The sequence below is a fragment of the Euprymna scolopes genome, chromosome 1, assembly GCF_053919585.1.
Source record: "Euprymna scolopes isolate OS-2025 chromosome 1, ASM5391958v1, whole genome shotgun sequence".
Classification (NCBI taxonomy): Eukaryota; Metazoa; Mollusca; class Cephalopoda; order Sepiida; family Sepiolidae; genus Euprymna; species Euprymna scolopes.
This window is the reverse complement of record NC_136482.1, coordinates 169,934,634-169,961,424: the sequence shown is the minus strand read 5'-3', so window position 1 is coordinate 169,961,424 and position 26,791 is coordinate 169,934,634. Positions and strand designations below refer to the sequence as shown.

The window sequence follows — 26,791 nt, the reverse complement described above, 5'->3', positions numbered from 1 at the left end:
TTTTCTCTTTCCCCCCTTTTTCCCTCCTTCATCTTTCCAACCTTCTCTTTTTCTTCCACCCGTATAGGATAAAAAAAAAACAAAAAAACTGAGAAGGCCTCTAGAGCACTACTGAAACCACCCAGATAAAATTGAGGTGACCTCCAGAGCACTACTAAAACCATCCTTTCCAAATTTATTGCTACACTCTTCTCCCTTTGAAGAGAAATGATGTTAATAATGACAATAGCCTAAAGAGAATGCTAAGAAACAATAAATAAAATCCAGTGTTAGTGTCTAAGAATTTTGAAATTTAGTTGGCATGTTTTTGTTTTTTTTAAATTAGTACATAATAAAATTGAAAATGCCTGAAAAACCTTACCCCTCTCTCACCACTCCCTGACAAAATCTGGTCCAGTTAGCTCTCAAAAAATTAATAATTTAAAAAGAATTTTAGATATTATTCATCCAAGGCATCATCATTCAAGAATATATCAACTTTGTAAAAGTTTGTTTCGTTGTTTTTGATTTTTAGCTGGACACACACACACACACACACACACACACACACACACACACCTTTCCTTTATATTACCAATATAGAGTATGATGTTCTCATAGGTCTTTTCTCCCTGATAGTCATTTTTGATGATCTTGATTGTTTATTTTCCAGCTTAGCTTAAGTTTGGCACATGACCAGGCTATAACTAACATAAAGATTTCTGCGTTTATTATTTTCATGCAGTAATCTTTACAATTCTTTTTTATTTTACTGTTTATTGATATTTCTATTGTTGGCGTTTCTGAATTTTTGGAGATAAGAATTGGTTATTCATATTGTTTGGATTCTTTCAACTTGAGTGTGATTTTCACAATGTTTCAGTCGATGTAACCTCCAACCTACTTCAGGTGTATCTTATAATTTTTTTTTTATACAATTGCGAATTACTTAGGAATTATATCCAGTTATGGCTGACAGAACAAGAGCATGCTACCCCCATGAAGTAAATAAAGGGTTCTGTTTGAAATTCAGTTCAAATTCCCGAGTTTGACAGAAGCATTCCAGAGTTTGACAAGATACGCCTGAAGAAGGTCGAAGGTTACGATGAATTTTGTTGTTTCGTTTAAATTTCTGTTTAATTGCAAAAGAAAAAAAAATAATACTTGATATATGAATATTTTTTCTAATGCTTATAGGCTTTATATACTCGTCCGACTGACTGCTACAATCTCCATTGGCCAATGAGGTATGGACATCTGAATCTTCATAAGGGACCAGGTGGGTCACTAAGTGCAGTCATGTCTGATTTGGAGACTATCTGGATGACAATCATGGAGATGAAGCTTGGGATTCGACGTGATGAACTGAGTGTGGGTTTTTAAAAATTAGTTATGCTTGATTAAATTTTTTTGTATAACTTGTAAAAGAAGAAAAAAATATGAACTGGAACAAATACACTGAGAACATTGCAAAGGCTGCTGCAAAAAAGGTGGGTTCCCTTTATAGTGCTACTCACACCTGAGAGTATCCTGTATCTAACATTAGTCTCTCCCTCTTAGGATCTAAAAAAAGAGTTGCACACGATCATCCAATCTCTAACCTCCGTCTCATCGTCGAAATGTTGCATCCCTTATAAGTACCTTAATGGAATGTGCTCTGATGAACTCCTTGTAGTCGTACCACCTCAACGTACTTACCTCTAACAAACCTGTCTAGCAATAAAATCCCACCCTCTACACTTTAGAGGTTCTTAAATGCAGGAAAGCCTTATACTCTAATAGCTTCTTCTTCTCTCAGACTGCTACACTTTGGAATTCCCTCCCTATTTTCTGCTTTTCTGATTGTACTGACATGCAGAAGTTTATATGTAATCTGAACAGATATCTTGCTGCTCAACTCCCCACATAGTCTCTGAGCTGAAATATGCGTCTAATTGATTAATGGTGCTATGAAATAAGAGAAATGAACAATGTGCCTCAGTTGAAATTAATAAAGAGAATTTGATGCTATGTTACAGCTTTTTAAAAAAATTTTTTTATTACATTTTCACCCCCAAACAAGGCACAGTGCCACTTTGATGTTGGGGGCTTCATAAATTGCAGGGATACTATGTAGGGAGTTGAGCAGCAAGATGTTTGTTCACATTACACTTGAACTTCTGCATGTCAGTACAGTTGGGAAAGCAGAATCCTAGAAGGGAGTTTCAAAGTCTAGCAGTTCTGGGGAAGAAACTATTAAAGTAGAAGGCTTTCTTACATCTAGGGATCTCTACTGTGTAGGTGTGGGATTTTGTTGCTTGTCAAGTTTGTCAGGAGTATTTACGTCGAGGGGGCACAAGTGCTTGTAGTTCATCAAAGCATTCACCATTAAAATACTTGTAGAACAGGCAGAGGGATGCAACATTTCATCGATGGGACAGAGGTTGAAGCTTAGATGACAGTTTATGACCTATCATGTTGGCAAGTCTCTTTTGAATCCTGTCCAGGAGTGAGAGACTAGTAGCAGATGCACCAGCCCAAATGTCACAACAATACTCCACACATGGGCAAATGCTGGCCGTATAGAGGTACAGGATACTTTCAGGCATAAGTAGCTTTCTAGCACGGTAGAGAGAGCCCACCTTCCTTCCAGCAGCCATGGCAATGCTCTCAATGCATCATATATATAGTAGAAAGCAAAGATCCTAATTTGTATAACTATTTTTTAAACAGTTTATAATAAATTGATGTTTGGTATGATTCATTTGTAATTTTATTCTCCTATGTTTTCTATATATATATGCAAAAGTTTCATCATTATTAACACTAATCAAAGTGGTTTAATAAATTTTTAAAAACCTATCTAAATTTAAACTAAATTTGCATGCTAGAAATAAGGATACAGAACAAGAAATAAGCGAAACAAATTCATAGAGAAAAGAGATGAAGAGGGTGACTGACAAGTTAACTTTTTTGCTTTCTCTGTTTATCTCCCTTTCCTTCACATTCTTTTTTTATTTATTCATTTTTTTTATGAAAATCGTTTGATAAAAGGCACAAAGTAAGGAGCTAAGAAACAAAACAAAACAAAAAAGATACCACTTCAAGGTCAAAAACTAACTAATAAGTGTTAGAGAGATTCAAAGCCAGAAGACGCCAATTGTGCCCCTTTGTCAGGAAAATCACTTATAGAATGTGAGGACTAAAGGACAATTTTTTTTTTTTTTTAATTCAATGATTGTTTTGATCCTGCAGACATCTGTTTGAATACCTAATTTGTATAATTTTTTTTAAAATGGTCTATAATAAATTAATGTTTCGTGTTACTAATTTGTAATTTGATTATCCTGCTTTCTGATTGCTTCATACAACATGCAATTGTACATATTATTTCCTTATCCTGCCCTTATTGGCCATTAACTAGGGGTGTTAATATAGTTTTGGTGACTATGGCAGTACTGTCACTCTTGATGACATTGACAACTTTGGCCACCAGACAAAATATTATTATTCTTCACTTTATCTTTTCTGTTAACTTTGTTTAAATAGCATTTTATGATGACCATCTTGTTCCACGTCATGAGCTTCACCTTATTCATAAAAATATATTTTATTTATCAGCAAAAGGTAGTTAGCTTGGAGCATTGCTGGTAAATAGATATGAAAGAGTATAAGAAGGCTATAGCAATGCAGGGAACCGGCTGTTGTATTGGTGTAATGTATGAACAAAAATGGACAAATGAAAGATGGTCTTATTTATTTTTGCTATGTTTTTTTTTTTTTGTATAGTATATCCATTTATTTTTCAAGATAATCACAATAAAAAATTAGTAAACATGAACTTGCTGTTTGATATAATCGGGATGGTAAATATTTCAATATTTATTTTTTTTAAGGACATTCTTTGGTACTTTTCCTTTTGAAAAAGAGATGATATTCTCAAAATATTAAGATCCCCCCCCCCACCATCTCGGTTATTTCAAAAGTAAAGAAAAATTTTTGATTTATGTACCCATAATGGAAAGAAAATATCATCTTCTTAAAATCATGTAAATTGATGTAGTAATTTTAATTATTCATAAAGAAAATCATTTTTAACTGAATTTAAGTTTTTCTGATGCCCCTCCCCTGCCTACCCATGTTAAAAATAGCTTTTTAAAATCTCACAAGTATGAATTATTTGGAGTTACTTCCCCTATTTCTTCAGACTCTTTTTTTTTTTTTTTCAAGATAGTGTTGTTTGATCATCACTTGTAGTTTAGCTATAAATTTTGATTTTTTTTATTTAAAAATATAGCTACTTGATCAGTTTACATGATTTTTAGTGAACAATATTTTTTTTCCATCACAGATACGTACATCACACAGATTTTTCTTTAGTTTTGTTTTTTCATATAGGGGAATACAAGACGAGCACCAAATAAAAATATTTGTTCATAAACCAGTATTACTTCATCCATTTTTTTTTTTTTTTTCCTTAAGGATTATCGCTGCGTTCTTCTAATTCCTGATGTCTACATACATAAGCATGTTAAAGAACTGATGAATCTCATCCTCAATACGTTAGGATTTTCTGCCGCCATTATTCACCAGGTAAACAAAAGTTTATTTCATGAATTCTTTTAAGGATGTTCAGTTAAAAATTTTTGTACATGACTTGAACTTTATTTGTTTTTCGTCTTTCTAATTCAAAATGTGATACTCATGCAGAGAGTGATCCAGACCTAACTCGGCGCCCGCCCGGCTTTCCCCGGAACATGATGTCAACAGCCAGAATAAGCCGAGCATCGCCGAGGAAATTAAGCTGTCTGACATAACATAAAACTGAGCCAATGACAATGTAGTGCGATTGTTTTTTGCGTGAGTTGAAAATTCAAAGTGGCAGGCGACAATTTGGAAGAGGAAGAAAAGAAAACAAATTAGTTAAAAAAAAAAAAAAAAAAAAAAAAAAAAAAAAGCACACATCTGGACACTCTCTACATGAGTACCCAAAATGTTTAGACGCAGGAAATCGAACAGACACACACACACACACACACACACACAGAGTTCACTTATTATCAAAACGAAGGTTGAAGGCTACACCGACTGGAACGTTGCACAAATAACACTCAAGATGAGAACAATAGTCCAATCAAAACAAGTAATACAAATAATCAGTCTTCATCTAAAAAATTCAGAACTGAAAATTTAAACGTACAAATTGTTCATTTTTCATCAATGACTCATAAAAAAACCCTAAATTTAGGTCAATATTATCTTGATGAGAATCTATCTAGTATATCTATAAAAGTGAGAATGTGTGTGTGTACACTTCTCAACCTATATACTCAACGAATTTTTGATCTACAGACTTGAAATTTGGTATATAGAATATTCAGACATGTGCAGAACTTTTTAATCGATTTTAATCTGGAAAAAAGAGTTGCTAAGGGGTCAAAACTGAACAATTGGTACATGGCCGGGGGGGGGGGGTCATTGGATTTTTATCTGTTTGTCAACTATTTCAGGAGGTTTGAAAACACTTTTTAAAGATCGTGAAAAGCTGGTCTAATGGTTATTGTAATTGACACACTGTCTTTAGGTTTTTGTTTTAATCTCAGCTCGATTATTTATTTTTTTACTTACAAGAAATGAACTGTTTGTTTTGTTTTTTAAAGGAATTTAATGTTACGTTTAATATGCCTGATACATCTGCTAGTGTGCTTATAAATTTATGAACATTAAAAATGTTATTTTTAGAAGAATTTTCTAAAAAAAGTGAAAAACTTTTATGTATTTCCTCATTTTCTGGTTTTTAGTACCAATTAAAAAATGTATGCATATGAAGAATTATTATGTAAGCAAATATTTAAAAAAAAATATTTATGATTGTCAGATATTTAATGCAATTTTATCTATCTATCTATCATATAAAAATCACTTTGTTTGTGTGTAAGAGTTTGTTCCCGATTGACTGGATCAATTTTTTGTGAATTTCACACACGTGTACTTGATGTGTCTGGGAGTGTTCTTACAAAAGTTTTATATCAGAATGCTTCTGATAAGTATTGAAAATCAATAATTGAAAAAATTTGATTAAAGAAGGAAGTCCAATTACATAGCCTAACATAAAAAGTGCATTTTAGAAGTTTTATCACAACACAAGCAGAAGGGTTCAGTGAATAAAATAGGTTCTTTGATAAGACAGAGGTGCATTTGAAATGAATGCTTCTGTTTAGAGTATAATTAAACCATGATAGTTGACTTTTGTATTTTAAACTTTAATTTAAGCCATTATCTAAAAATAAGAATCAAGAGTTGGTTTGAATTCCAACAAAGTGGAGAAGGAGAAAGTGTAAACAATTCAGGTCATTTGCATTTTAGTGTTTATAGGAATCACTTTGTGATTCACTAACAAGAAGCATCTTATCCTGCCTTAACAGAGTTCAAAATAAACTTCATAGCCTAGTGGGGGATACCCCTTTTCTTTTCCCTGCAACTTCTGTCTCAGCTTTATCGTTATTTTCATGGCAAAGGCTCGTCTGAGCTCCATTCTATGGTCCCTCCTGTCCTGACTTTCACGAAAAACACCCGTCAAGCTGAAACCACGATCAATAATTTCCCCCACTCTTTATCTGTGCGTAAACCTAAACATAGATTCCATGAACAAAGCTTCTTTCTAAAAACTGGAAGCCTGTGGAACTCTGTTCCATGTTCCTGCTTTCCAACTGATTACAACATGAACAAATTCTCGATGAGTCATCCTCTTAAGTAATCCAGTTTACCAAATTTCCACTACTAATGATTACCACGGTATGTTCACTTTGACCACTGTAGACTCATTAACCCTTATCCTCGAGTGGCCTCCAGGCGTGGATAAGTAGTGACTTTTTAAAAAAACAAAAAAACATTTCTATCCCACATGTTTGAATGCAAGTTCTAATGTATAGACATATGGGGTAAGAATGCACCTCTGACAATCAAATTTATCATAAGACTGCAGTAAGGTGTTAAGATAAACTCCTTTTAATCATTTATTATTTACATATTGTTGTAGCCTTGCAGACTGGCAGTTGTATATTTAACAGAAAGTGTATGAAGGCGCATTCCAAAAGAAATGCTTCCTGTTTTTTATTATTGGGTCAGAGGAGATTTCAAATTGCATTGTTATGATAACTGAATATTCATGACCTGAAAGTTTCATCTTTCTGTTCTGGATATTCACAGTGTGAGACGGTAAGAAAACAACCTCTGTCACGGACATCTGTCAGAAGCAGAGATGCATCATTGAATTCCTAGCAAAAGTGCATTAAGAGTACTAGTGACTATGTAGAAAAATAAATTCTGGAGCACAAAAAAAATCACTAGTTCTAACGGTATAATTTCCACTTTTGTGGTTCTTCAACTTTTTGAGTTATAAAAATAATTAAGAGCAGGACTCTACGGACAAATTTATCTTTAATTGACCTTTGACTACTAAAAATTTTACTAACCAAATAAAAAAGTTACTAGCTAAACCTACATGATTTTTGGAATATGATATCTTTGTTCCGTGATGAGTATGTACATCATAAAAATTTTTCTTAAGTTTTTGTTTTTAAATAAGTGTAATTCTAAATATGTGCCGTAATTCGTAATTCAGATGATTTTTTTAAACAGCCTTCATTAAAAAACGAGTATATTAAACTTTTATTGTTTAAATAATTTGACTTTGCTCATTTTATATAAAAAAAAAAAAAATAAAGATTGAAAAGACATTTTTCAATCAGTAATAAGATTTAAAAGATTGTCGGTGAAAAAAAACACAATTGCCAAAAGATAAGCATTTTATTATTTCTAATTGCCACATTGTAAAATCACTCGCAATGTATAGTGTTTTATTATTTCTAGTTGCTACATTATAAAATCACTTGCAATGTATAGCTCTGAGGAGGTTTTACTTTTGGAATGATCCTCATATATTACAGTACACATTATGATTCTGGGGACTATAACTACCATAAATCACTACTTAATAAGATGTTAGATGTCACTAGTCTCTGGGAAAGTTCATTATTTCTGAAAGAAGTATATCAGCTTACCCCATATAAGAGATAAAAAATATATAAATAAGAGAGAAAAATAAGAGAAATATTATAGAATGGATAAATGGATATTACAATTGCCTTTCAAGAGGCGGCAAGATATTTGGAACACTTGTTTTAAAATTAAATACAGAAGGTTAGACACAATATCAAGTGTGAGTTTGATGACCGTGTTTCTGTGGAACGAACTGGGTGTGAACTTGGTGCACTTGTGACACTATGTTCGAATGAGGGTGTTTGAGTAGAAAAAAAACAAAGGATAAATGACGAAAGGAAAGGAAGGGTGTTTAGCAAGTAATAAAAGAACTTATCAATAGACATTGGATAGGAATTTGTTCTTAATGCAGACAAAGAGAAATAAAGGTAGGTTTAATTCAGGGTGTGACGAGTGATCGACCGATAGTTTGAGAAGAATGGGCCAGTAGACATTTTGGGGAGAGGGTTACTGTGAGTCAGTGGAACAATAGGAACAACGCTTGATGGGGGAAGGGGTCAGTTGGATGCTTAGTTGAAGCTTGAACTTGCGGTGGACAGTTGGATGTTGGATACAGCCGAGGGTTTTTTTTTGTTTTTGTTTTTTTACATAGGCGTCACCACTTATCAAGGCCGATAGGCCACTCAAGGATAAGGGTTAAAGAGTGTACAGTAGTCAAAAGGACAATATAGTAATCGATAGTAATGGAAGTTCGGTAAATTTGTTATCTCAAGTGGAACGGCTCATCAGAAACTTGTTCACGTTGGACTTGAAGACAACCATATTATAGACAGCTGGAAAGCAGGAAAACGGAAGACAATTCCACAGGCGTGCAGTTCTAAGAAAGAAGCTTTGATCATGGAATCTATGTTTAGTTTTAGGCACAGATAAAGAAGGGGGGGAATTATTGATAGTGTTTTCAGCTAGACGAGTGTTTCTTGTGAAAGTTTGGCGAGGGGGGACCATAGATTGAAGCTCAGTCGGACACTTTCCATGAAAATAATGATAAAGCAGAGACAAACTCGCAACATCTCTTCTGTGAGATAGAAGTTGCAGCGAAGAGAAAAGGACATCTCCCACCAGGCCACAAAGTCTATTTTGAACCCTATTAAGGCAGGATAAGTCTTTTCTAGCAGCTCCTACCCATATGTGGCAACAGTACTCCATCCTTGGACGTATCTGGCTCTTATATAGATAGAGAATTGCATCAGCAGTGAGATATCTACTGGATCGATAGAAGGATCCCACCATTTTTCCAGCGGCCTTGGCAACAGATTTGATGTACGTATTCCATTTAAAATCAGGAGTAAAGGTCAAGCCCAGAAACCTGTCAAAACTTAAGGCCTCCCCAAGACGAGAGCCATTCATTTCAATTGATGCCAGATGGGGATCAGAAAGTTGATGATGTAAAGATAGAAGCTTGGTTTTAGATGCATTAAAAGTAACCAGCCACTCCTTTCCCCATTGTACAACGTGATCAAGATCAGAGGAGAGAGAATCAGAGAGAACTTGGTTGTTTACTGTCTTAGATGTGCTACCATAGATGGTAGTGTCGTCAGCAAAAATGTCTATGAATGAAGTAAGGATGTGATTTGGAAGATCATTAATGTAGATCAGGAAAAGAGTTGGGCCCAGGATGGACCCCTGAGGGACTCCAGCATTAATACTGTGAGCTTCTGATTTTTGCCCATCAACTACTACTCTTATGAACCTATGAGAGAGAAATGATTTAATAATTGAGAAGACATTTCCAGCTATACCATATGTTAGTCGCTCAGAGGTTCCCTAGGGATATGGGGAGATGAACTGAGGGCAATAGATGCACCCAGCCTTGACAGGACATAGATGTTGGCCTTAGTGCATAGACAGTTGATGAGGACATGCACACCCATAATCCAACCAACATATATGTCAAGCATCGGCGTCTGTATTTTTCCTATATTGTATTTTGTTTTATTTTTCTCCTTGTGGACCTGTGTCCTCATTGGCAGTCGTCAAACAAAGTGTGAAAACAAATGACAACACTGCCAGAACAAGTACAATGACAGATGGAAGAATCCATGACATACAATGTCTTGTGTCAGTGGCTTGTCGGTGGGGCCACATGGTGTCATATACTCAGTCCAAGTTGCTAACCACTTAACCACGTCCCCTCACCCCCACTATATATCATATTTTTCTATTGTTTTCTAAAAAGTTGATTAACAATTTTTTTCAGGAGTCTGTTTGTGCAACATTTGGAGCAGGAATTAGCTGTGCATGTGTGGTAGATGTTGGAGACCAAAAAACTAGTGTCTGCTGTGTGGAAGATGGCATTTCACACAGAAACACAAGGTGATGTCTATTTTTGGTGCTTGTGTAGACCAGTGATCTTTTAAACCATTGCATTTCAGGTAAAAATATTATTACATACTTACGTGTCATGTCGAAATTAGTATGAATTAAAAAATGACAAAAAAATGATGCAGTAGATAATGTCCTAAGTCTATTTTAAATAAAAAATCAGCCACAATTATGTTTCGTTTAAAAATAGCGACATTTAGTGAAAATTATCGATTGCAGTTACCTCCCTCTGAATCTTGTGAACTCTCCAACATTAAAACAAACAATAAAACTCTATAAATCGATAAACTGAATAATTTTTATTTTTACTTGTAATTATTTTTCTACTGAATCATTATTCGTAATTTTTTTGTAATTTTATACTAATTTTGACATGACATGTAAGTATGTAATGTTTTCACCTGAAATGCGTTGGTTTAAAAGATCACCAATCTAAAGAAGCACCCTATTTGTTTTTTTATCATTTTATTTAATGTTATTAGGTTGGTGCAAAAATAATGTTGTTTTTTGACATATATATATATCTGATAAAAAACATTATCTTTGCACCAACCTCATATTACAGCAATGATGATTTAAAAATTAACTTAGAAAAAATTGTTTATGGTAAATACAAAAAAACATTAGAATGAAATGATGTGTGTGATTGCAATAAGAAATGCGATTTTCATGCTAAATTTTATTTTTACAGGGAATTATCACTTATCAAGGCTTGAAGGCCATTCGAGGATACGGGTTAATGTGTTTATGATGATGAAAATAGACTATTTGAGGGGGACAGCTCAACAAGAATTTATTTACATTGGACTTGAAGATGACCATGTTGTACTCAGCCAGAAAGCAGATTAATGGAACAGAGTTCCACAGCCGAGCAGTCCTAGGAAAGAAGCTTTGTTCAAGGAACGTGCATCTAGATTTAGGCACAGTAAAGCAACTGGCCCTGACGGCATTCCAATAATAGTGCTGAAAAAGCTTCAACCAGAACTAGCTCTCATACTTACAAAGCTGTTTAAGCATTGTCTAAAGGAGAATTGCTTCCCAACACTCTGGAAAACCTCATCAGTATGTCCTGTATTTAAGAATTCAGGTGATCGGCCATCTCCCTCTGAATACAGATGTTACGTTGCGTGGATGAATATGTTATATAACGACGTACACGTTGAATAGTTGGGTTTATCTTTTTCTGTATATTCATGTATGTGTAAATGCGTGCATGTATATACGTCGTATCAGTTAGTTGATCGTCTAGTGTGTATAGTTTAACATTTATGCAACAGTTCTAACAGGAAATTGTTGAGAGTGGTTGTAGCTAGGCAAGTGTTTTTGTGAAATTTTGGTGTGGGGAGGATCATAGGGAATATGTTGCAGGTAGGAGAAAAGGGCATTACCTATCAGATTTCAAAGCTGATTTTGAACTCTGTCAAGGCAGAATGTTTACTCTAAGTGGCTCCTCCCTAGCAGCTGCTCTATTTTAGGACGAATTATACAGGTAGAGGATTGCATCAGGAGTGAGATACTTTGCTGCAAGAAATATACTTTTACACTTGTCTACAAGAATAATTTGAAATTTGAACAATTTCAATATACATTAAAATTTACAGCGATGATTGAGGACATGCGTTGCATGGAGAGAAATGATACAAGAATGATACAATGTGTAATGTGAGTCTTAAAGTCTGGCTTAGTTCTGATGATGCTAGAGGAAGATTAAATCTGGGCAGTATAGGAAAATATGTGCAGAACAGGAGACTTTGATGGTATGGCTGCATTGAAAGAATGGATGAGTTTTTGGGTCAGTAGATGTATAACAGTTGAGGTAGTAGATCCAGTTCACAGGGGAAGGCAAAAAAAAAAAAATATATGGAAGGCTTTCTCGCATTTAGAGATCTCAACAGTAAAGGGGTGGCATTTTGCTGCTTGTCAGAAGTATGTACATCGAGGGGGCACAAGTGCTGAGTTCATCAGAGCACATTCCATTAAAGTACTTGTAGAACAAGCACAGGGAATCAACATTGCAATGATTGGATAGGGATTGAAGCTTAACCAATGGTGTGGGATCTGTTAAAGTGGAGACTTTTTTTTTTGGTGGGAGGGGGGGGGTCCTGTCTAGAATCGAAAAACTAGTAGCTGGTGAACCAGCTCAGATATGGCAATATTACTCCATGCATGGGTAGATGGTAGCTTTGTAGAAATACTAGATACTATCAGGTGTGAGTAATTTTCTAGCAGGGTAGAGGGAGTCCACTTTTGTAGCAGCCTTTGCAATGTCCTCAACATATTTGTTCAATTTATTTTATTTATTTGCGGACTGTTATCTTCATCTTCATAATTGTTGTTTCACTACGTTTCAGCCAACTCACCCTGTGGCCTTCTTCAGGTGATTAACCGCGACGGGATACGAATGCTGAGTCTTTTAACTGTATCTCCAGTAATTACTGCCTTCTCACCATGTTTTGACCAACTAATTCTCTGGCCTGCCTTGAGCAGACTTGAAACCGCTATCTTCAGACAATGCTCACCTGGAATCGTAGAGACTCAACGCCTCTATCCACTGCACCACGGGCCCTGAAGAGCGATTAAGGTTAATCACCTGAAGAAAGCCAGAGGATGAGTTGGCTGAAATGTGAAACAACAACAACTATGAAGATGAGGATAACAGTTTGCAAATAAATAAAATAAATACACAAATTATTCATCTCAAAGGATTCCTGGCCCTGTCAGTGGGGCATTAGAATATGCCGACTGCCCTCCTGCAGAGGGTAAAAGTCCCTCAATGGGGGTCCTGGATATGACCTTAAACTATATCCAGTGGTGAGGCCCCAGCTTGTGGACTTTGGGAGTGTGGAGCCACCCTTTAATTACCATTGCTCCCAGGTCCACTCTGACCCGGAGTGGTAGTACCTGTTAGGGTCCCAACTATGGGTTAAATAGAAACCGACGTGAAAACAACAAATATATTCTATTAAAAAGATTTGTCTTCAAAATCTTTGGATTCAGCATTAAATAACCCGAAAAGGGTTTATATGCCGTAAAACAAAAACAACCAACCAAAGGATTCCAATAAAAAATATGTAATATGTGTTCAAATTTATGTTGTCTGCGGATGTTGAGCCAAGAAGTTTGAATGATGAACTCTCAAGTGATGCTTGGTGTATTATCCTGAATCTGGATGAAACAGTGGAAAGTATTTATACTTAACAATATTATGTTTAAGTTTTGGTAAACCAAACTAAGGATTAAACTCATTTGCATTGCTTTAGTTACTTTTATTACTTTGCGCCACACACAAACCTAATATATATACAGGGTAGAATGATGAAAGTGTTGCCTTGAAGAAAACAACACTACAGTTTTATTTTAAAACTTTTATTGAAAAAAAAAATCAATTCAGGTAACTTGATTATGTAGTAGAGCTGACATATATTCAATGTAGTTGCCTTCAGCTTCAATCACCTCCTCGATATGGGTTTGGAACTGGAAGCATGCCTTTCCCACAAGCACCAGTGGGAGCTCAGCGAATACTTGGCGGATGCCAGCAATCAGGCTGATTTTGGTGTTGTGGGAGGTCATATTAGTGATATTCTTGACATATAACCAAACAAAGTAGTCTAGTGGGTTCAGGTCTGGTGGGGGGGGCACAGTGAGAGAAGGGTACAAAGTTGTAGCACTCCTTCTGAAGCCAAGCCTGGGTCTCTTTGGGTCCTGGATATGACCTTAAACTATATCCAGTGGTGAGGCCCCAGCTTGTGGGCTTTGGGGAGTGTGAAGCCACCCTTTAATTACCATTGCTCCCAGGTCCACTCTTACCCGGAGTGGTAGTACCTGTTAGGGTCCCAACTATGGGTTAAATAGAAACTGATTTGAAAACAACAAATATATTCTATTAAAAAAATTTTCTTCAAAATCTTTGGATTCGGCATTAAATAACCCGAAAAGGGTTGATATGCCGTAAAACAAAAACAACCAACCAACCAACTGGGTCTCTTTGGATTTGAGGCCAGCGGCGAGTTCTGCTGCCACACTCAAGGGTCTGTCAGCAGCAACCTGATTGTACCAGGGAATCACATACATCAGATACACTTTGGTGTTGACTTTCAAGCCGACTTCAAAGATGTAAAGTGGCATAATGTGGCGCTCACTTGAAACCATGCCAAAGACTATAACCGTGGCCGGAAACTTCTTTAAGCTGTATCCTCATGCGTTGAACTGTCTGGATTTGCATTTTGAGGGTGCTGGCAATGGTCCTGTTGTCATAACTTGGATTGGTAGAGAGCATGAGTTGTACAGCGGTGCATCTCTGATCTCACTTGTTGAACATTATGTCACTTTCAGACATGATAGAAGGCTTCTATCGCTCTTAGGATTTGTACACAACTACCCAACTAATAGTTAGTCTCCAGCAAAAAAAGAAAACCAGTTTTCATCAAACGGAAATGGAATCATGTCATTTTTTCTAGGGTGACAAGTTTATCATTCCACCCTGTATCTTTAAGCATGAATGGAGATTCAAATGAATAACAATAATTTAAAAATTTTAATTTTCAGTTTGTCTTCATACCCTATTTGTGTTGAACTGACAATCCAATTGAATTGATTCTGGAAAAAAAAAAATGTATTTTTACAATATCGCGTCATCTTTTGAATTTTTTTAATTTCAGGATTGTTTTGGATTATGGAGGTAGTGATATTACACGCTGTTTTCAATGGTTACTCGCCAAATCTGGCTTTAATCCACAACATTTAAAACTATCCGATACAGTCGATGCAACAATATTACAAGAGTTCAAGGAAACATTTTGCCATTTGGATCAGGTGAAAAATCCAATTTTTTTTTTTTTTTTTTTTTAAACATCCTTATTTACATTAACGGATATCATTTTTTACAGGTTTCAGATTATTGTTCTCATCTTGGTGGCTGCTATTTTCGTAACTTTTTAGCCAGTGTAATGATATTAGCTCATCGCTTGTGAAGATGACCGTGATCATGTAGCTGTTCTGTTAGTTCGAAGATGGCTTGTTAGTCCAATCCTATCTCTGAAGTATCTTCTGTGTGCGGGGCACCTGTGTAATTATTCTATAGCATAGGTGCTGACAACTTTGTCTTCAAGTAGTACGTTTTCCTCTTGTGCTTTTCAATGCATGGCCTCTTTTGGCTTGCAGTATACAAGGAACATCTGTTTTGAGCTACGTTTTCTGATAAGTCTGTGTACAAACCAAACTTTACTGTTTTTTTATGATTCTTTTTCTTCATAAAGATGCTGTTTTGAGAGTCTTTAATCTAACATACGGAATAACATTTCAACAAGAAACCGTGGCATAATGGATAAAGTACTAGACAAAATTCAGTTCTAAGTGAAACGCTTCTCGAATCCTTAGTGTGGGTGATACTACAAATACAATTGTGAATTACATAAGATTTCTACTCTATCATGGCTGACAGAATAAGAACATGTGATTCCTGTGGGTTAAATACAGGTTCCTTTCCAAAATTCTGTATAGATTCCCGAGTTTCACAAAAATATTCCCAAGTTTGACAAGATACACCTGAAGAAAATCGGAGGTTACATTGGCTGAAACATTGTGAAAATAACAATCAAGATGAGAAAATCTCTGCCCCCCCCCGCCAATCTTTTACGAAAAACACCCGTCTAGCTGAATCCACTGTCAAAAATTTCCCCCACTCTTTATCTATGCCTAAATCAAAACATGGATTCCATGAACAAAGCTTCTTTCTTAGAACTGCACGCCTGTGGAACTCTGTTCAGTCTGCCTGCTTCCCACCTGACTACAACTTGGATGTCTTCAAGTCCAACGTTAACAAATTCCTAATAAACCGCCCCCTTAAGTAAACACTTCATCAAATCTCCACACTAACGTACTGTACTTGCAATAACCCTTATCCCTGAGTGGCTTCCGGGCCTTGATAAGTGGTGACCACCGTGTAAAAAAAGAAAAAAAAAAACAAAACAGTAGTTTGAATAATCCAAACATTATAAATTCTCAATCCTCATTTAAAAAAATTCAGAAACATAATACGTTTTAGTGATCGAACATCTCTAAATTTTTTTTTACGTTTGTGGAAGGTGATAATATACGTACAAAGCATATTATTATAATAGTTCATAATATTATATTATTTTTCTATTCCAGCAACAAGATGGCATCTACGAGCATTCCATCCAAATAAAGAAGCCACAAAGTTTGATAATACAGTACAGCTGTGTGAAGCTTGGGGATGAGTGTATTCTGGCCCCTCTCAGTCTCTTCTTTATTGACATGCTTTCTCTACAAGGCCCTAATTTGTGCCACACTCAGCTGCGATATGAAGGGGACTCTGATGATCCTCATGACGACTTCTACTTATTCCAAACACAAAGTCAGCAGCAACAGGTAAGTTGTGTTCAAATTTGAAATCTTCCCATCTTTTGATCTAAACATATTCAGCATCAAGTTAACAAATGTTAAATCTTTGGTGCTTGTGCATTATAATCTAAAAAAAAAAAAAATATGCTTTTAAAATAAAAAACACTATTACATAATTACATGTCGAAATTAGTAAAAATTCCAAAAAGATGATAGAGTAGAAGATCTGCTAGAACTATTTTTTATAAAAAAAACATTATTATTGATTTGCCATTTTCTAGTTTGAAATAGTGAAAGTTAAATGAAAACAAGGGAGATAAATCAGTTTGTCATAAGGAATTGGCCATATCAAACTAAACCATTAAAACTACATTATAAATTTATTTTTTCTTGTAATTATCTTTCTACTCAATAATTTTTGGTAACTTTTACTAATTTCAACATCACGCATAATTATATGATATCATTTTTATTTAAAATGCACTTTTTATATCCAACTAACAGCCCCCCCCCGGCATTGCCTAGTTGTAAAATATGGAAAATATAGAGGGGGGGGTTATAGATAGTTTATAAATATAGAGGGGGGGGGGTATAATCCAGTTTCCTAAAAAGGGACAGTTTGCAAAAATAGACTTCTTAGTGGTGTTGATATTTCCTCAAGGATGAATGCCTCAATTGTTAGATGATAATATAAATATATTGAGCACGTGGCTATTGATTGTGGAGGATTTTGATGATTTTTATGATAGCTTTGATGATAGCTTTGAATTTGTCAAACACTCTGTGATGACAGCATTTTCTGATCATATTTTAAATTTTATGCCATTTTTTCTAACTCATTGCAATTTCTTTTTCGATAATTTGTTATTCTTGTTAGTGATAGGATGATTCTAATATATTTTCCGATTCCATACTAAATTCCCGATTCCGATACAATTACGAATTCCAATTCTTTATAAATTTCTAAATATTAAGCTATAGAGTTGTTATTTTTTCCTGATTACAGTAAAACCACATGTTAAGTGTGCAGATATTTTTTCAGACATAAAAACTCACTTGTGGAGAGGTGATTTATAGATTATAGTTGAATTAATAAATATTTTTTATTTTATTATTACATTTTTTTTTTTTTAATTTTCTTCCTTTGAAGATTGTAACACTGGGTGAGGGACAGACAAACCAGCTGCCAATATTGCCTTGCTTTTTATTGAAACCAACCGAGAGCTCTTTTTATTATCCTCGTTGTTCCTTTATGCACAATTGTCTGGATCTCTTTTGCACTTAGTTCACCAAAAATATTAGTTAGGTAGGACTTCAGGTTCTTCTTCAAAACCTGTGGCACCTATAATAACTTGTATGATTGATATCTTTCTAAGATTCCAGTTTCTTTTCATATCATACATGAGACCTTGATATTTGGTCTGTTTCTCCCTTTCAGCTCTGTTCAGACCTCCATCATTAGGGACACTCACTTTAGTGGAAGATTTTGTTTTAAACAAAATCAAATAAAAATATAATTAAAGGAATTGTTTTGGCATCGAAAGATAGGCACAAATTTTTCCGATTCCAATTAATCGTCCCAACACTCATTCTTGTATTCATTTTTTTTTCATTTATTCCTTTTGAAAGCATCAACTTCTACTAAAGCTTTTATGTGTGTGTAAAAAGAATGCTTAGTTTATTTTTTGTGTCAAAAATTTATCGGGTTGGCTAACCTTTTAGGTGCAAATAAAAATTTAAAAACATCGCGGCCAATGAAACAACAACTATGAAAAATTCTTAGCCTTCGGGCCGAGATCAGTGTAGTATCTGTTTTGATGCTACACTTTACCTTTTTCTGTCCTTGGTCAGTAGAGGAGAAATCCTTCATGACTGAGACAATTTTAATTTTTGTTCCTATTCAGAATGCCCCTTTTTAGGAAGCTGGATTTTCCCCACATTAAAAACTGACCTTGAGTCTAACTCTGCCCTCGTGGGGAGGCAGGGAACATGGCTACCAATGATAAAAACATTGAAATAAATTTAAGTTTTCAAGACTTTAAAAACTAAATTAAAATTTTATTTCAGGATAAGAGATACAATTTTTGATCATTACCAAACAATGAAATATATTTAAGAAAGGGTGCAAGATTTTACAAATTACTAAAACCCCAATTCGTTCCTATTGAAGGTCATGAATGATTTTCAATGAATGTACACTCATGATCAAGCATATCTCAAGCCAAGTTCATGATTTTACAGCATACGATGAAACTTTTCAAAAGCAATAGTACATGGATACATTTGTAGTTTAAATTTGAATTACAAATTTCCAATAGGTGCTTTTTGGTGGCTTCATAGATTTTTATAATTCTTTATTCAGTTGTATTATCAGAGAGTTTCTAAGTTATGGTTGAACCACATTTTTTTTCCATTATAGCTTTGGCACATAGTAGAACCAGCTCCTCAACAATGGTATGTTGCTTGGTTGCCTTAGCAACAAGATAGGACATCTTGTCGGATGGCTGTACTTTTTATTGGAAATCTTGTGGAAAATTTCACCTACATCCGATTTTTGCCTCTCCATTCAAAATAGTTGAGAGGCTTATTGGAGAGATTAGAATGCCATGTTAAATCATTTTCCAATTCAGATGACTTCAGTGAATTATTATTGAGAATATTCTGCAACAAAACAAAAAAAAAAAATCATATTCCAAAAATCACGTAAATTGATCAAGAAGTTTTATTTAAGTGATTATTGAGAATTTTTAGACATTAAAATACAGGGTGGAACGATAAAATTGTCGCCCTAGAAAAGACGACATGATTCTATATCCACGGTTTTTTTGTTTTTTTTGTTGCAGACCATCTACTTGTTGGCCAGTAGTGTACAAGTCCCAAGAGCGATAAGAGCCTTCTATCATGTCTGAAAATGACACAATGTTCAACAAGCGAGATCAGAGATGTGCCACTATACAACTCATACTCTCTACCAATCCAAGTTATGACAACAGGCCATTGCCAGCACCCTCAAAATACATTGCTTGATTGCCATGAATAACAGGGGTGTTCCCAGAGTGTGGCAGCAGGACTTGGCACCAGCCCATAAGGCTTGGCTTCAGAAGGAGTGCTACGACTTTGTACCCTTCTCTTACCCCCCCCCCCCCCGATCTGAACCTGCTGGAGTACTTCGTTTGGTCATATATTGAGAACATTACCAACCTAATTTCCCACAACACCAAAGCCAACCTGATCGCCATCATCTGCTGAGTATTTGCTGAGCTCCTGCCGGCGCTTGTGAAAAAGGCATGCTCCCAGTTTAGACCTGTATTGCGGCGGTGATTAAGGCTGAAGGCAGCTATATTAAATAGATGTTGGCTCTACTACATAATCAAGTTACCGCAATTGATTTTTTTTCATTAAAAGTTTTAAAATAAAGCTGTAGTGTTGATTTCTTTAGAGTGATAAATTTATCGCTACACCCTGTATAAATTTTGTAAGTTTGAATTATTGTTGAATTATCTCCCTGTATTTTTTATTTTTAATTTTTTCAAAATGGTGGGCATGGCTGTGGCTTCTCATTTATTTATAAAACTTGCTTTTCTTATTTAAAAATAAAAATACTTGATCAATTTATTAGGAAGATCTTACTTTTATTTTTATAAAATCTAATATTCTGTATGACTTTCATTTCTTAGCTGTAATCTTGAAACAAAATTTGGGTGCTTGTGCAGTTTACAGCCCGTGCTATTTCTTTTAGATGGGATTTTCAAGTTAGATTCAAGTTTTTTTCATTTTGTTACAAGTATGTACCACATACAGATTTTTCTTTATTTTTGTTTTTTTAACATGGTGAGGAGATTCTGGCAAGAACCAGATCTTCAATACCCAAGAATGTTCTAGGCGTATTATATTTCGGAAAACGACCCCCTCCTCATGTAAGTTTTCTTTGGAAGGAGGGGTGCGTATCTTTCCAATATGACATCATGTTAAAACAACTCTACAGAAATCTATGAAATGATCCTTGGAAAGTGTTTAGGCATATTATTTTTACCCCCTGCATCTGTTTTAAAAATGGCAGGGGGAGGGGTAAACTTATATAAACTTTTTTTTAAATGGGTTTAGTAACCACCAATAAGATTTTTGTTTTTAAATTTTCTTTTTTTTCATTTTTACTTTATTCAGGCCGCCCGTTTGAATGCAGCCCGAAAGAAAGAAAATACTGAGGCCAGCCTCAACCAGCTGGACACCTCGTTCAACCAGTTTGAGGACACCAACCTAAGCCACCCGCAGCTAGTAGATGAGGATTCTTATGATGGACCTGACAACTACTCTGGAAGTGACGCTTTCAAATGCGAACGGAAACTAGAAATTGAAGAAGAAGAACCACAAGACACAAGTCCTGAGTTTCAATTGATGGGCTTGGATCAAGCCATTCTGCATAGTATTAGTCAATTGAGTAAGAAAATTTATCCGATTCTTTTCTTTTATCTTTAAACTAGCAGAACTACCTAGCGTTGTTCTAGGCCATTAAAAAAAAACAAAATAGAAAATGTTAAATAGCGTCCATAACATTTGTGTCTCCAAAGCACCCCATTTTTAGAAGAGATATTTCTGTTTTTTATCTCACTTTTGTGCAGGTAGTACCCCCCCCCCCCCCCCCAAAGTGAGATTACAAATATATAGGGGGAATTCTAGCAAAAACCGAAGACCTTTCTACACTATATGCACTATATTATGGCTCCTGGATAATGCCAATGAAAGTTCAGAGTTTTTTTATCCTGGGCGACATTGTGCCACACACATGAAATCCAGATGACCTCCAGAGCACTACTAAAACCAAGTTTCCTCCCATAAAAGAGAAAATGGTGCTTATTCAAACTAGCACTTATGACGACAATAAAAATAAATAAAATACAGAAAAGTCTGTATGATGTATGTACTTATTATAGAACAAAGATGTCATATTCCAAAAATTACATAAATTGATCAGTTCTTTTTTTTTTTCACACTAAGAAAATCAAAATTTACCATTTTTAGCAATTTTACTACTAAACTGTATTAAACATAAAGCTGATTTATTTCCCTTGATACTTTCATTTGACTTGTCTCTCCTTTATTTATTTCATCGGGTTGCATCATGGCCAACAAAAACACTACAACTCGTTTACTTGTAAAATTTGATTTTTCTTGAATAAAAAATAACCCGATTGATCAAATTACATAATTTTTGGAATATGACAGCTTCGTTTTATAACGAGTACATACATTATACAGACTTTCCTGTATTTTCTTAACTTTTAATTGTCGCCAAAAGTGCCAATTTGAATAAGGACTGAGAAAATTTTAACGATCATTAGAAAACGTTCGGAAAGAGAAAGAAGTGTACGCATACGCAGATAAAACGTGCTAATGAAAGTATGATCCCTCCATCCCTAACAAATTATTTGCTGTTTCTACCCCAAGACATTATTTTTTCAAAATTTTAGATGTTACTCAATTGGGGGTAATAAAATACCAACTTTGTGGAGTTTTCATTTGTATTTGTTGAGTTTTAGTGAGGCATAAAGACATACACACAGACGTTTTCTCTTCATATAATAGATTGGATCTGAAAAGATTTCTGAGTCAATATAAAAGCATGGTAGTCTCTTTGCTAATGATGATAACAATTGGAATTCTTTTTATTAAGTAGATTATGGTTGCAGTTCTGAATTTTTGAGATGAGGGCTGATTGTTTATATTACTTTTTTGTTCTCATTATCTCGTTATTTGTGTAACGTTTCTGTCGGTTTATCCTTTGACTGTCATTTAGTTGTTGTCTTGAAAAAGAAAGGAGAAAATTTACTGCCTCTGCAGATATTTTTGTATTTCTTTGAGTTAGTCTGTATTTTATGGTTATTGTTTCGTATGTGTGAAAAATTGGTTGACAAAGGGGAGGAAATATATATATACAGAGCCAGTAACTTTTCTCTTTTTTTTTTTTTTCCAAACAACCACCAACATGCCCGAGGACGGTCAAAGGCTAATCCAACCAAAACGTTGCACAAATAGCACTCAAGATGAGAACAATAGTCCGATCAATACAAGTAGTATAAACAATCAGCTCGCATCTAAAAAATTCAGAACTTTAATGTTACCTATTATTAGTAATATCATGAATGCCATGGTTGTTAAGCAGCCAAAACCAATACCCCCATAGATACCTATTTTGTTTATGTGGTACCGATTGTGTGTACTGATTTGTGGTGGTAACTTGAACAGGATAAAATTCCCTTTACTTTAGAAGATATTTTTAAACTGAATAAAAGGATAAATTAGTTTTCAAGGATCTCACAAAATAATCAAACCAAAAGGAATGCCTTAAACAATGACTGTCAGATCTGCAAGATGTATCCAATGAAGAAGTCTCAGTAATTATTGGAGAGTGGTCGTAGATTATAAAGAATGCAAAAATCTACTGAGCCAGTAATTTTTCTCCATTCTTTTCCAAGACCAACATTCCTGATGACGGTTGAAGGCTAAACCGACCGAAGCATTGCACAAATTTACACTCAAGATGAGAACAATAGAGCGATTAAAGCAAGTAATATGGATTATGGTTGTCTACTATTTTCAAGTGAATGGAGTTTTTTTTTTTTTCTTTTTTCTTTTCCTAGGTAATGATGAAATAAAGAGAAAGATGTACAGTTGTATCCTCGTAATTGGTGGCGGCTTAATGTTTCGAGGTGCACAAACCTGGATACAACATCGTTTATGGACTCAGTTGCCGACACAGTTCCGCTACACATTAGAAGGAATGGATGTGATCACAAGGGCAAAGGTAAGCATCAGAATCTATGACTCTATTTTACTACTAGCAAGCAGACCCAATGTTGCCCGGGAATGAATGATCATCAACAAATGTTTCACCCTCTCATATTTTGTCATCGAAATCGGTAAAATCGCCCATTTTTCAATCCTCCTCGCAGTACAATACATTGTAGTCTGCATTGCATTGTAATGAACCTATTGTTGATTTTATAAAATTATTTTTATATTAATGGCTTGACTTTAAGTTTAAAATGCAAAAGTCAAGTATTATGTTCAATTATGCTCTAAATGGAAACATTCATTTCAAACGCGCCCCCTGTCATATCAAAGAGCCTACTGTTGATTTATATGCCGAGCCTTTCTGTTTGTATAGTAATAAAATTTCTCAGATGCACTTCTGATGTTAGGCTGTGTAAGGCGTTAACTTTGGTCAAAATCGCCTGTTCCTACTTTCATCGGATTATTTTGATTATCAATACTTATCAAAGACATTCCAATACAAAATCTATGTAAAAACATTGCCAGACACATAAAGTACATTTGTGTGAAATTTGAAACGAAATCTGTCCAGCTGTTTAGGAGTCCATAACGAACAAACGCACACATACACAAATTTTCTTTTATAGAATAGTAAAGATAAGCAGAAACTGAGAATTCAGCAATTTCAATCAATTAAAACAAACTTGTACAGTTTATTTCCTAATCTTAATCTCATAGCTTAAGAATTATCATTTTATAATACAGAGTGGAACAATAAAATTGTCGCCTTAGAAAAGACATGATTCCATTTTCATTTGATGATAACCGGTTTTTTTTTTGGTTTTTTTTTTTTTTTGTTGCAGACCATCTACTAGTTGGTCAGTTGTATACAAATCCCAAGAGCAATAGGAGCCTTCTATCATGTCTGAAAGTTACACAATGTTCAACGAGAGAGATAAGAGATGCGCCGCTGTACAACTCATGCTCTCTACCAGTCTAAGTTATGTGACAACAGGACCATTGCCAGCACCCTCAAAATGCATCACTGGATTGCCTTGAATAACAGGGATGTACTTTGGGTGATGAAAACAAGGTTTACGGCAACAGTTATGGTCTTTGGTGTGGTTTCAAGTGAGAGCCACATCGTGCCACGTCACATCTTTGAAGTCGGCTTGAAAGTCAACACCAAAGTGTACCTAGATGTGCTGAAAAGTTTAGTGATTCCCTGGTGCAATTGGCTGCTGGCAGACCCTGGGTGTAGCAGCAGGACTCGGCGCCGACTCACAAGTCCAAAGAGATCCACGCTTTGTTTCAGAAGGAGTGCTATGACTTTGTACTTTTCTCTCACTGCCCTCTCCCTCCTCCTCTGACTTGAACCTACAGGACTACTTCGTTTGGCGACACTTATCGTTTTATCCTGTATTAATACTTTTATCCTTTGCTACGTCATGCTAGGTTTGATTTCTAGCAAATGAAACAAAGTCAGATGTGTAAAATTTAATTATATAAATGATTGCAAACTTTTGATTTGAAATTTAAAAGACTTGCACACACACACACACACACACACACACACACACACACACACACATTTAAAATTGCATTGTAGGATTATTTTTTTTATTATTAAAAACAATCCCAACATGAATAAAAGTACTTTACCTGTTTTGATAAACCTGCTGTAATTCAGCAGAACTACTTTCCTGGATCTGTGATAACTTGGATTTATTATTAGAACTACTTACCAGGATTAATTTACCATTCCTACATTTCTGAAAGATTGTTTCTCTGCTATAACATTGGTAATGCTTTCGTTTTTGCTTTATCTTGTAAATGTATTGTTATATGATTTTCTTTAAAATTTTCTTATTTTGTTTTTTTTCAGCTAAGGATGGGGCATCCTACTGGATGCCAGAAATTCCCCTTCTATCTTATACATTCTAGCCTAGAGATCTTTTTTTAAGATTCTAACCATTTAAGTGCAATTGTTTTTATTTATCTTGCATTTGGTTCACCAGGTATATTTGCTGGATAGTTTTGAAAATTCTTTTTCATGAGTCCGGTTGCTCCTATAATTACTGGAATCATGGAGTGGAGATCTTCCTAAGATTCCAATTTCTTTTCATGTCGTACATAAGACTTTGGTATTTGTTATCTTTTTCATCTCAACTCTGTTTAACCTAGCATCATTGGATACACTAACTTCTACTAAGGTTGCTTCTTTTTCCTTTTTGTCCCATATCACTATACCAGATTTAGTATCGCTGTTTTCTAGGTAGGTAGCAGTAGGAATTGCCTAGTTATAGTGGATTGTGTATGACTTATTAAAAATGGTTCTTTCTGGTTTATGTGTCCAAGACTTTCTGCTATGTTTGATATTCAACTTTTTACTTTTTGGTTTAGTGGAGATATTATAATTGTAACTGCGTCTGCTCCTTCAAATAATACAGACATAATTCAAAGTTTATTCCATTTATTTTAACTTTTTTTTCTTTTTCTTTTTTTTTTTTTTTTTTTTTTTCAGGACATGGATCCAACTTTGACATCCTGGAAAGGAGCATCTGTATTGTCTTGTCTGGACACAACTCAAGAACTGTGGATTCGACGAAAAGAATGGCAAGAATGGAGTGTACGCATGTTAAGAGAACGAGCACCTTTTGTTTGGTAATCAATATTTACGATTGGAGACGCTTTTCATATTCATCTAAGGATGCGTTCCTCACTACGAAGACATGCATTGTCCATTGTCTGTTCCAAAGGATGTGTTCTTATTTCAACAGCATTTCACCATATCCTGACAAAAGCGGTTTTCTTTTTTGATCAGTAAATCAGACAATTGAATTTTGACATTATACCTACCTCTATTTATCTCTCTTTATCTCCCCCATCATGACTGAAACTTCTTTGTCTCATCATATAATAAATACATTAAAAAAAATGTTGAATGTCGCCTTTCATTTATAATCCACCAAAATTTTCATATTTTTCAATTTCATTAAAATAAAATATTAATCAAATAGAACTTGTTTATTCTTTGTTTTATTTGTACAGGGTGGAACGATAAAATTGTCGCCCTAGAAAAGATGACATGATTCCATTTCTGCTTGATGAAAACCAGTTTTGTTCTTTTATTGCAGACCATCTACTAGTTGGCCAGCTGTGTACAAATCCCAAGAGCGATAGGAATCTTCTATCATGTCTGAAAGTAACACAATGTTCAACAAGCGAGATCGGAGATGTGCCGCTGTACAACTCATGCTCTCTACCGATCCAAGTTATGACAACAAGACCATTGCTAGCACCCTCAAAATTCAAA

The 26,791-nt window shown here is 35.0% G+C and overlaps 1 protein-coding gene across 4 annotated transcripts in view; it reads left to right on the top strand.

The window, feature by feature from the left end:
* The window catches only part of LOC145277191 (actin-related protein 8-like), a 59,446-nt gene extending 32,949 nt beyond the window's left edge, over positions 1-26,497 (top strand). For all 4 annotated transcript variants that reach the window (XM_080128776.1, XM_080128779.1, XM_080128777.1 and 1 more), the window contains 8 exons: positions 1,177-1,350; positions 4,441-4,551; positions 10,217-10,332; positions 15,000-15,153; positions 16,492-16,731; positions 20,869-21,142; positions 23,343-23,506; positions 26,000-26,497. In XM_080128776.1, coding sequence (XP_079984902.1) covers positions 1,177-1,350; positions 4,441-4,551; positions 10,217-10,332; positions 15,000-15,153; positions 16,492-16,731; positions 20,869-21,142; positions 23,343-23,506; positions 26,000-26,143 — 1,377 coding nt within the window. In that variant the 3' untranslated portion in view covers positions 26,144-26,497. The remainder of the gene's footprint in view (positions 1-1,176; positions 1,351-4,440; positions 4,552-10,216; positions 10,333-14,999; positions 15,154-16,491; positions 16,732-20,868; positions 21,143-23,342; positions 23,507-25,999) is intronic.
* Positions 26,498-26,791: the final 294 nt, after the last annotated feature.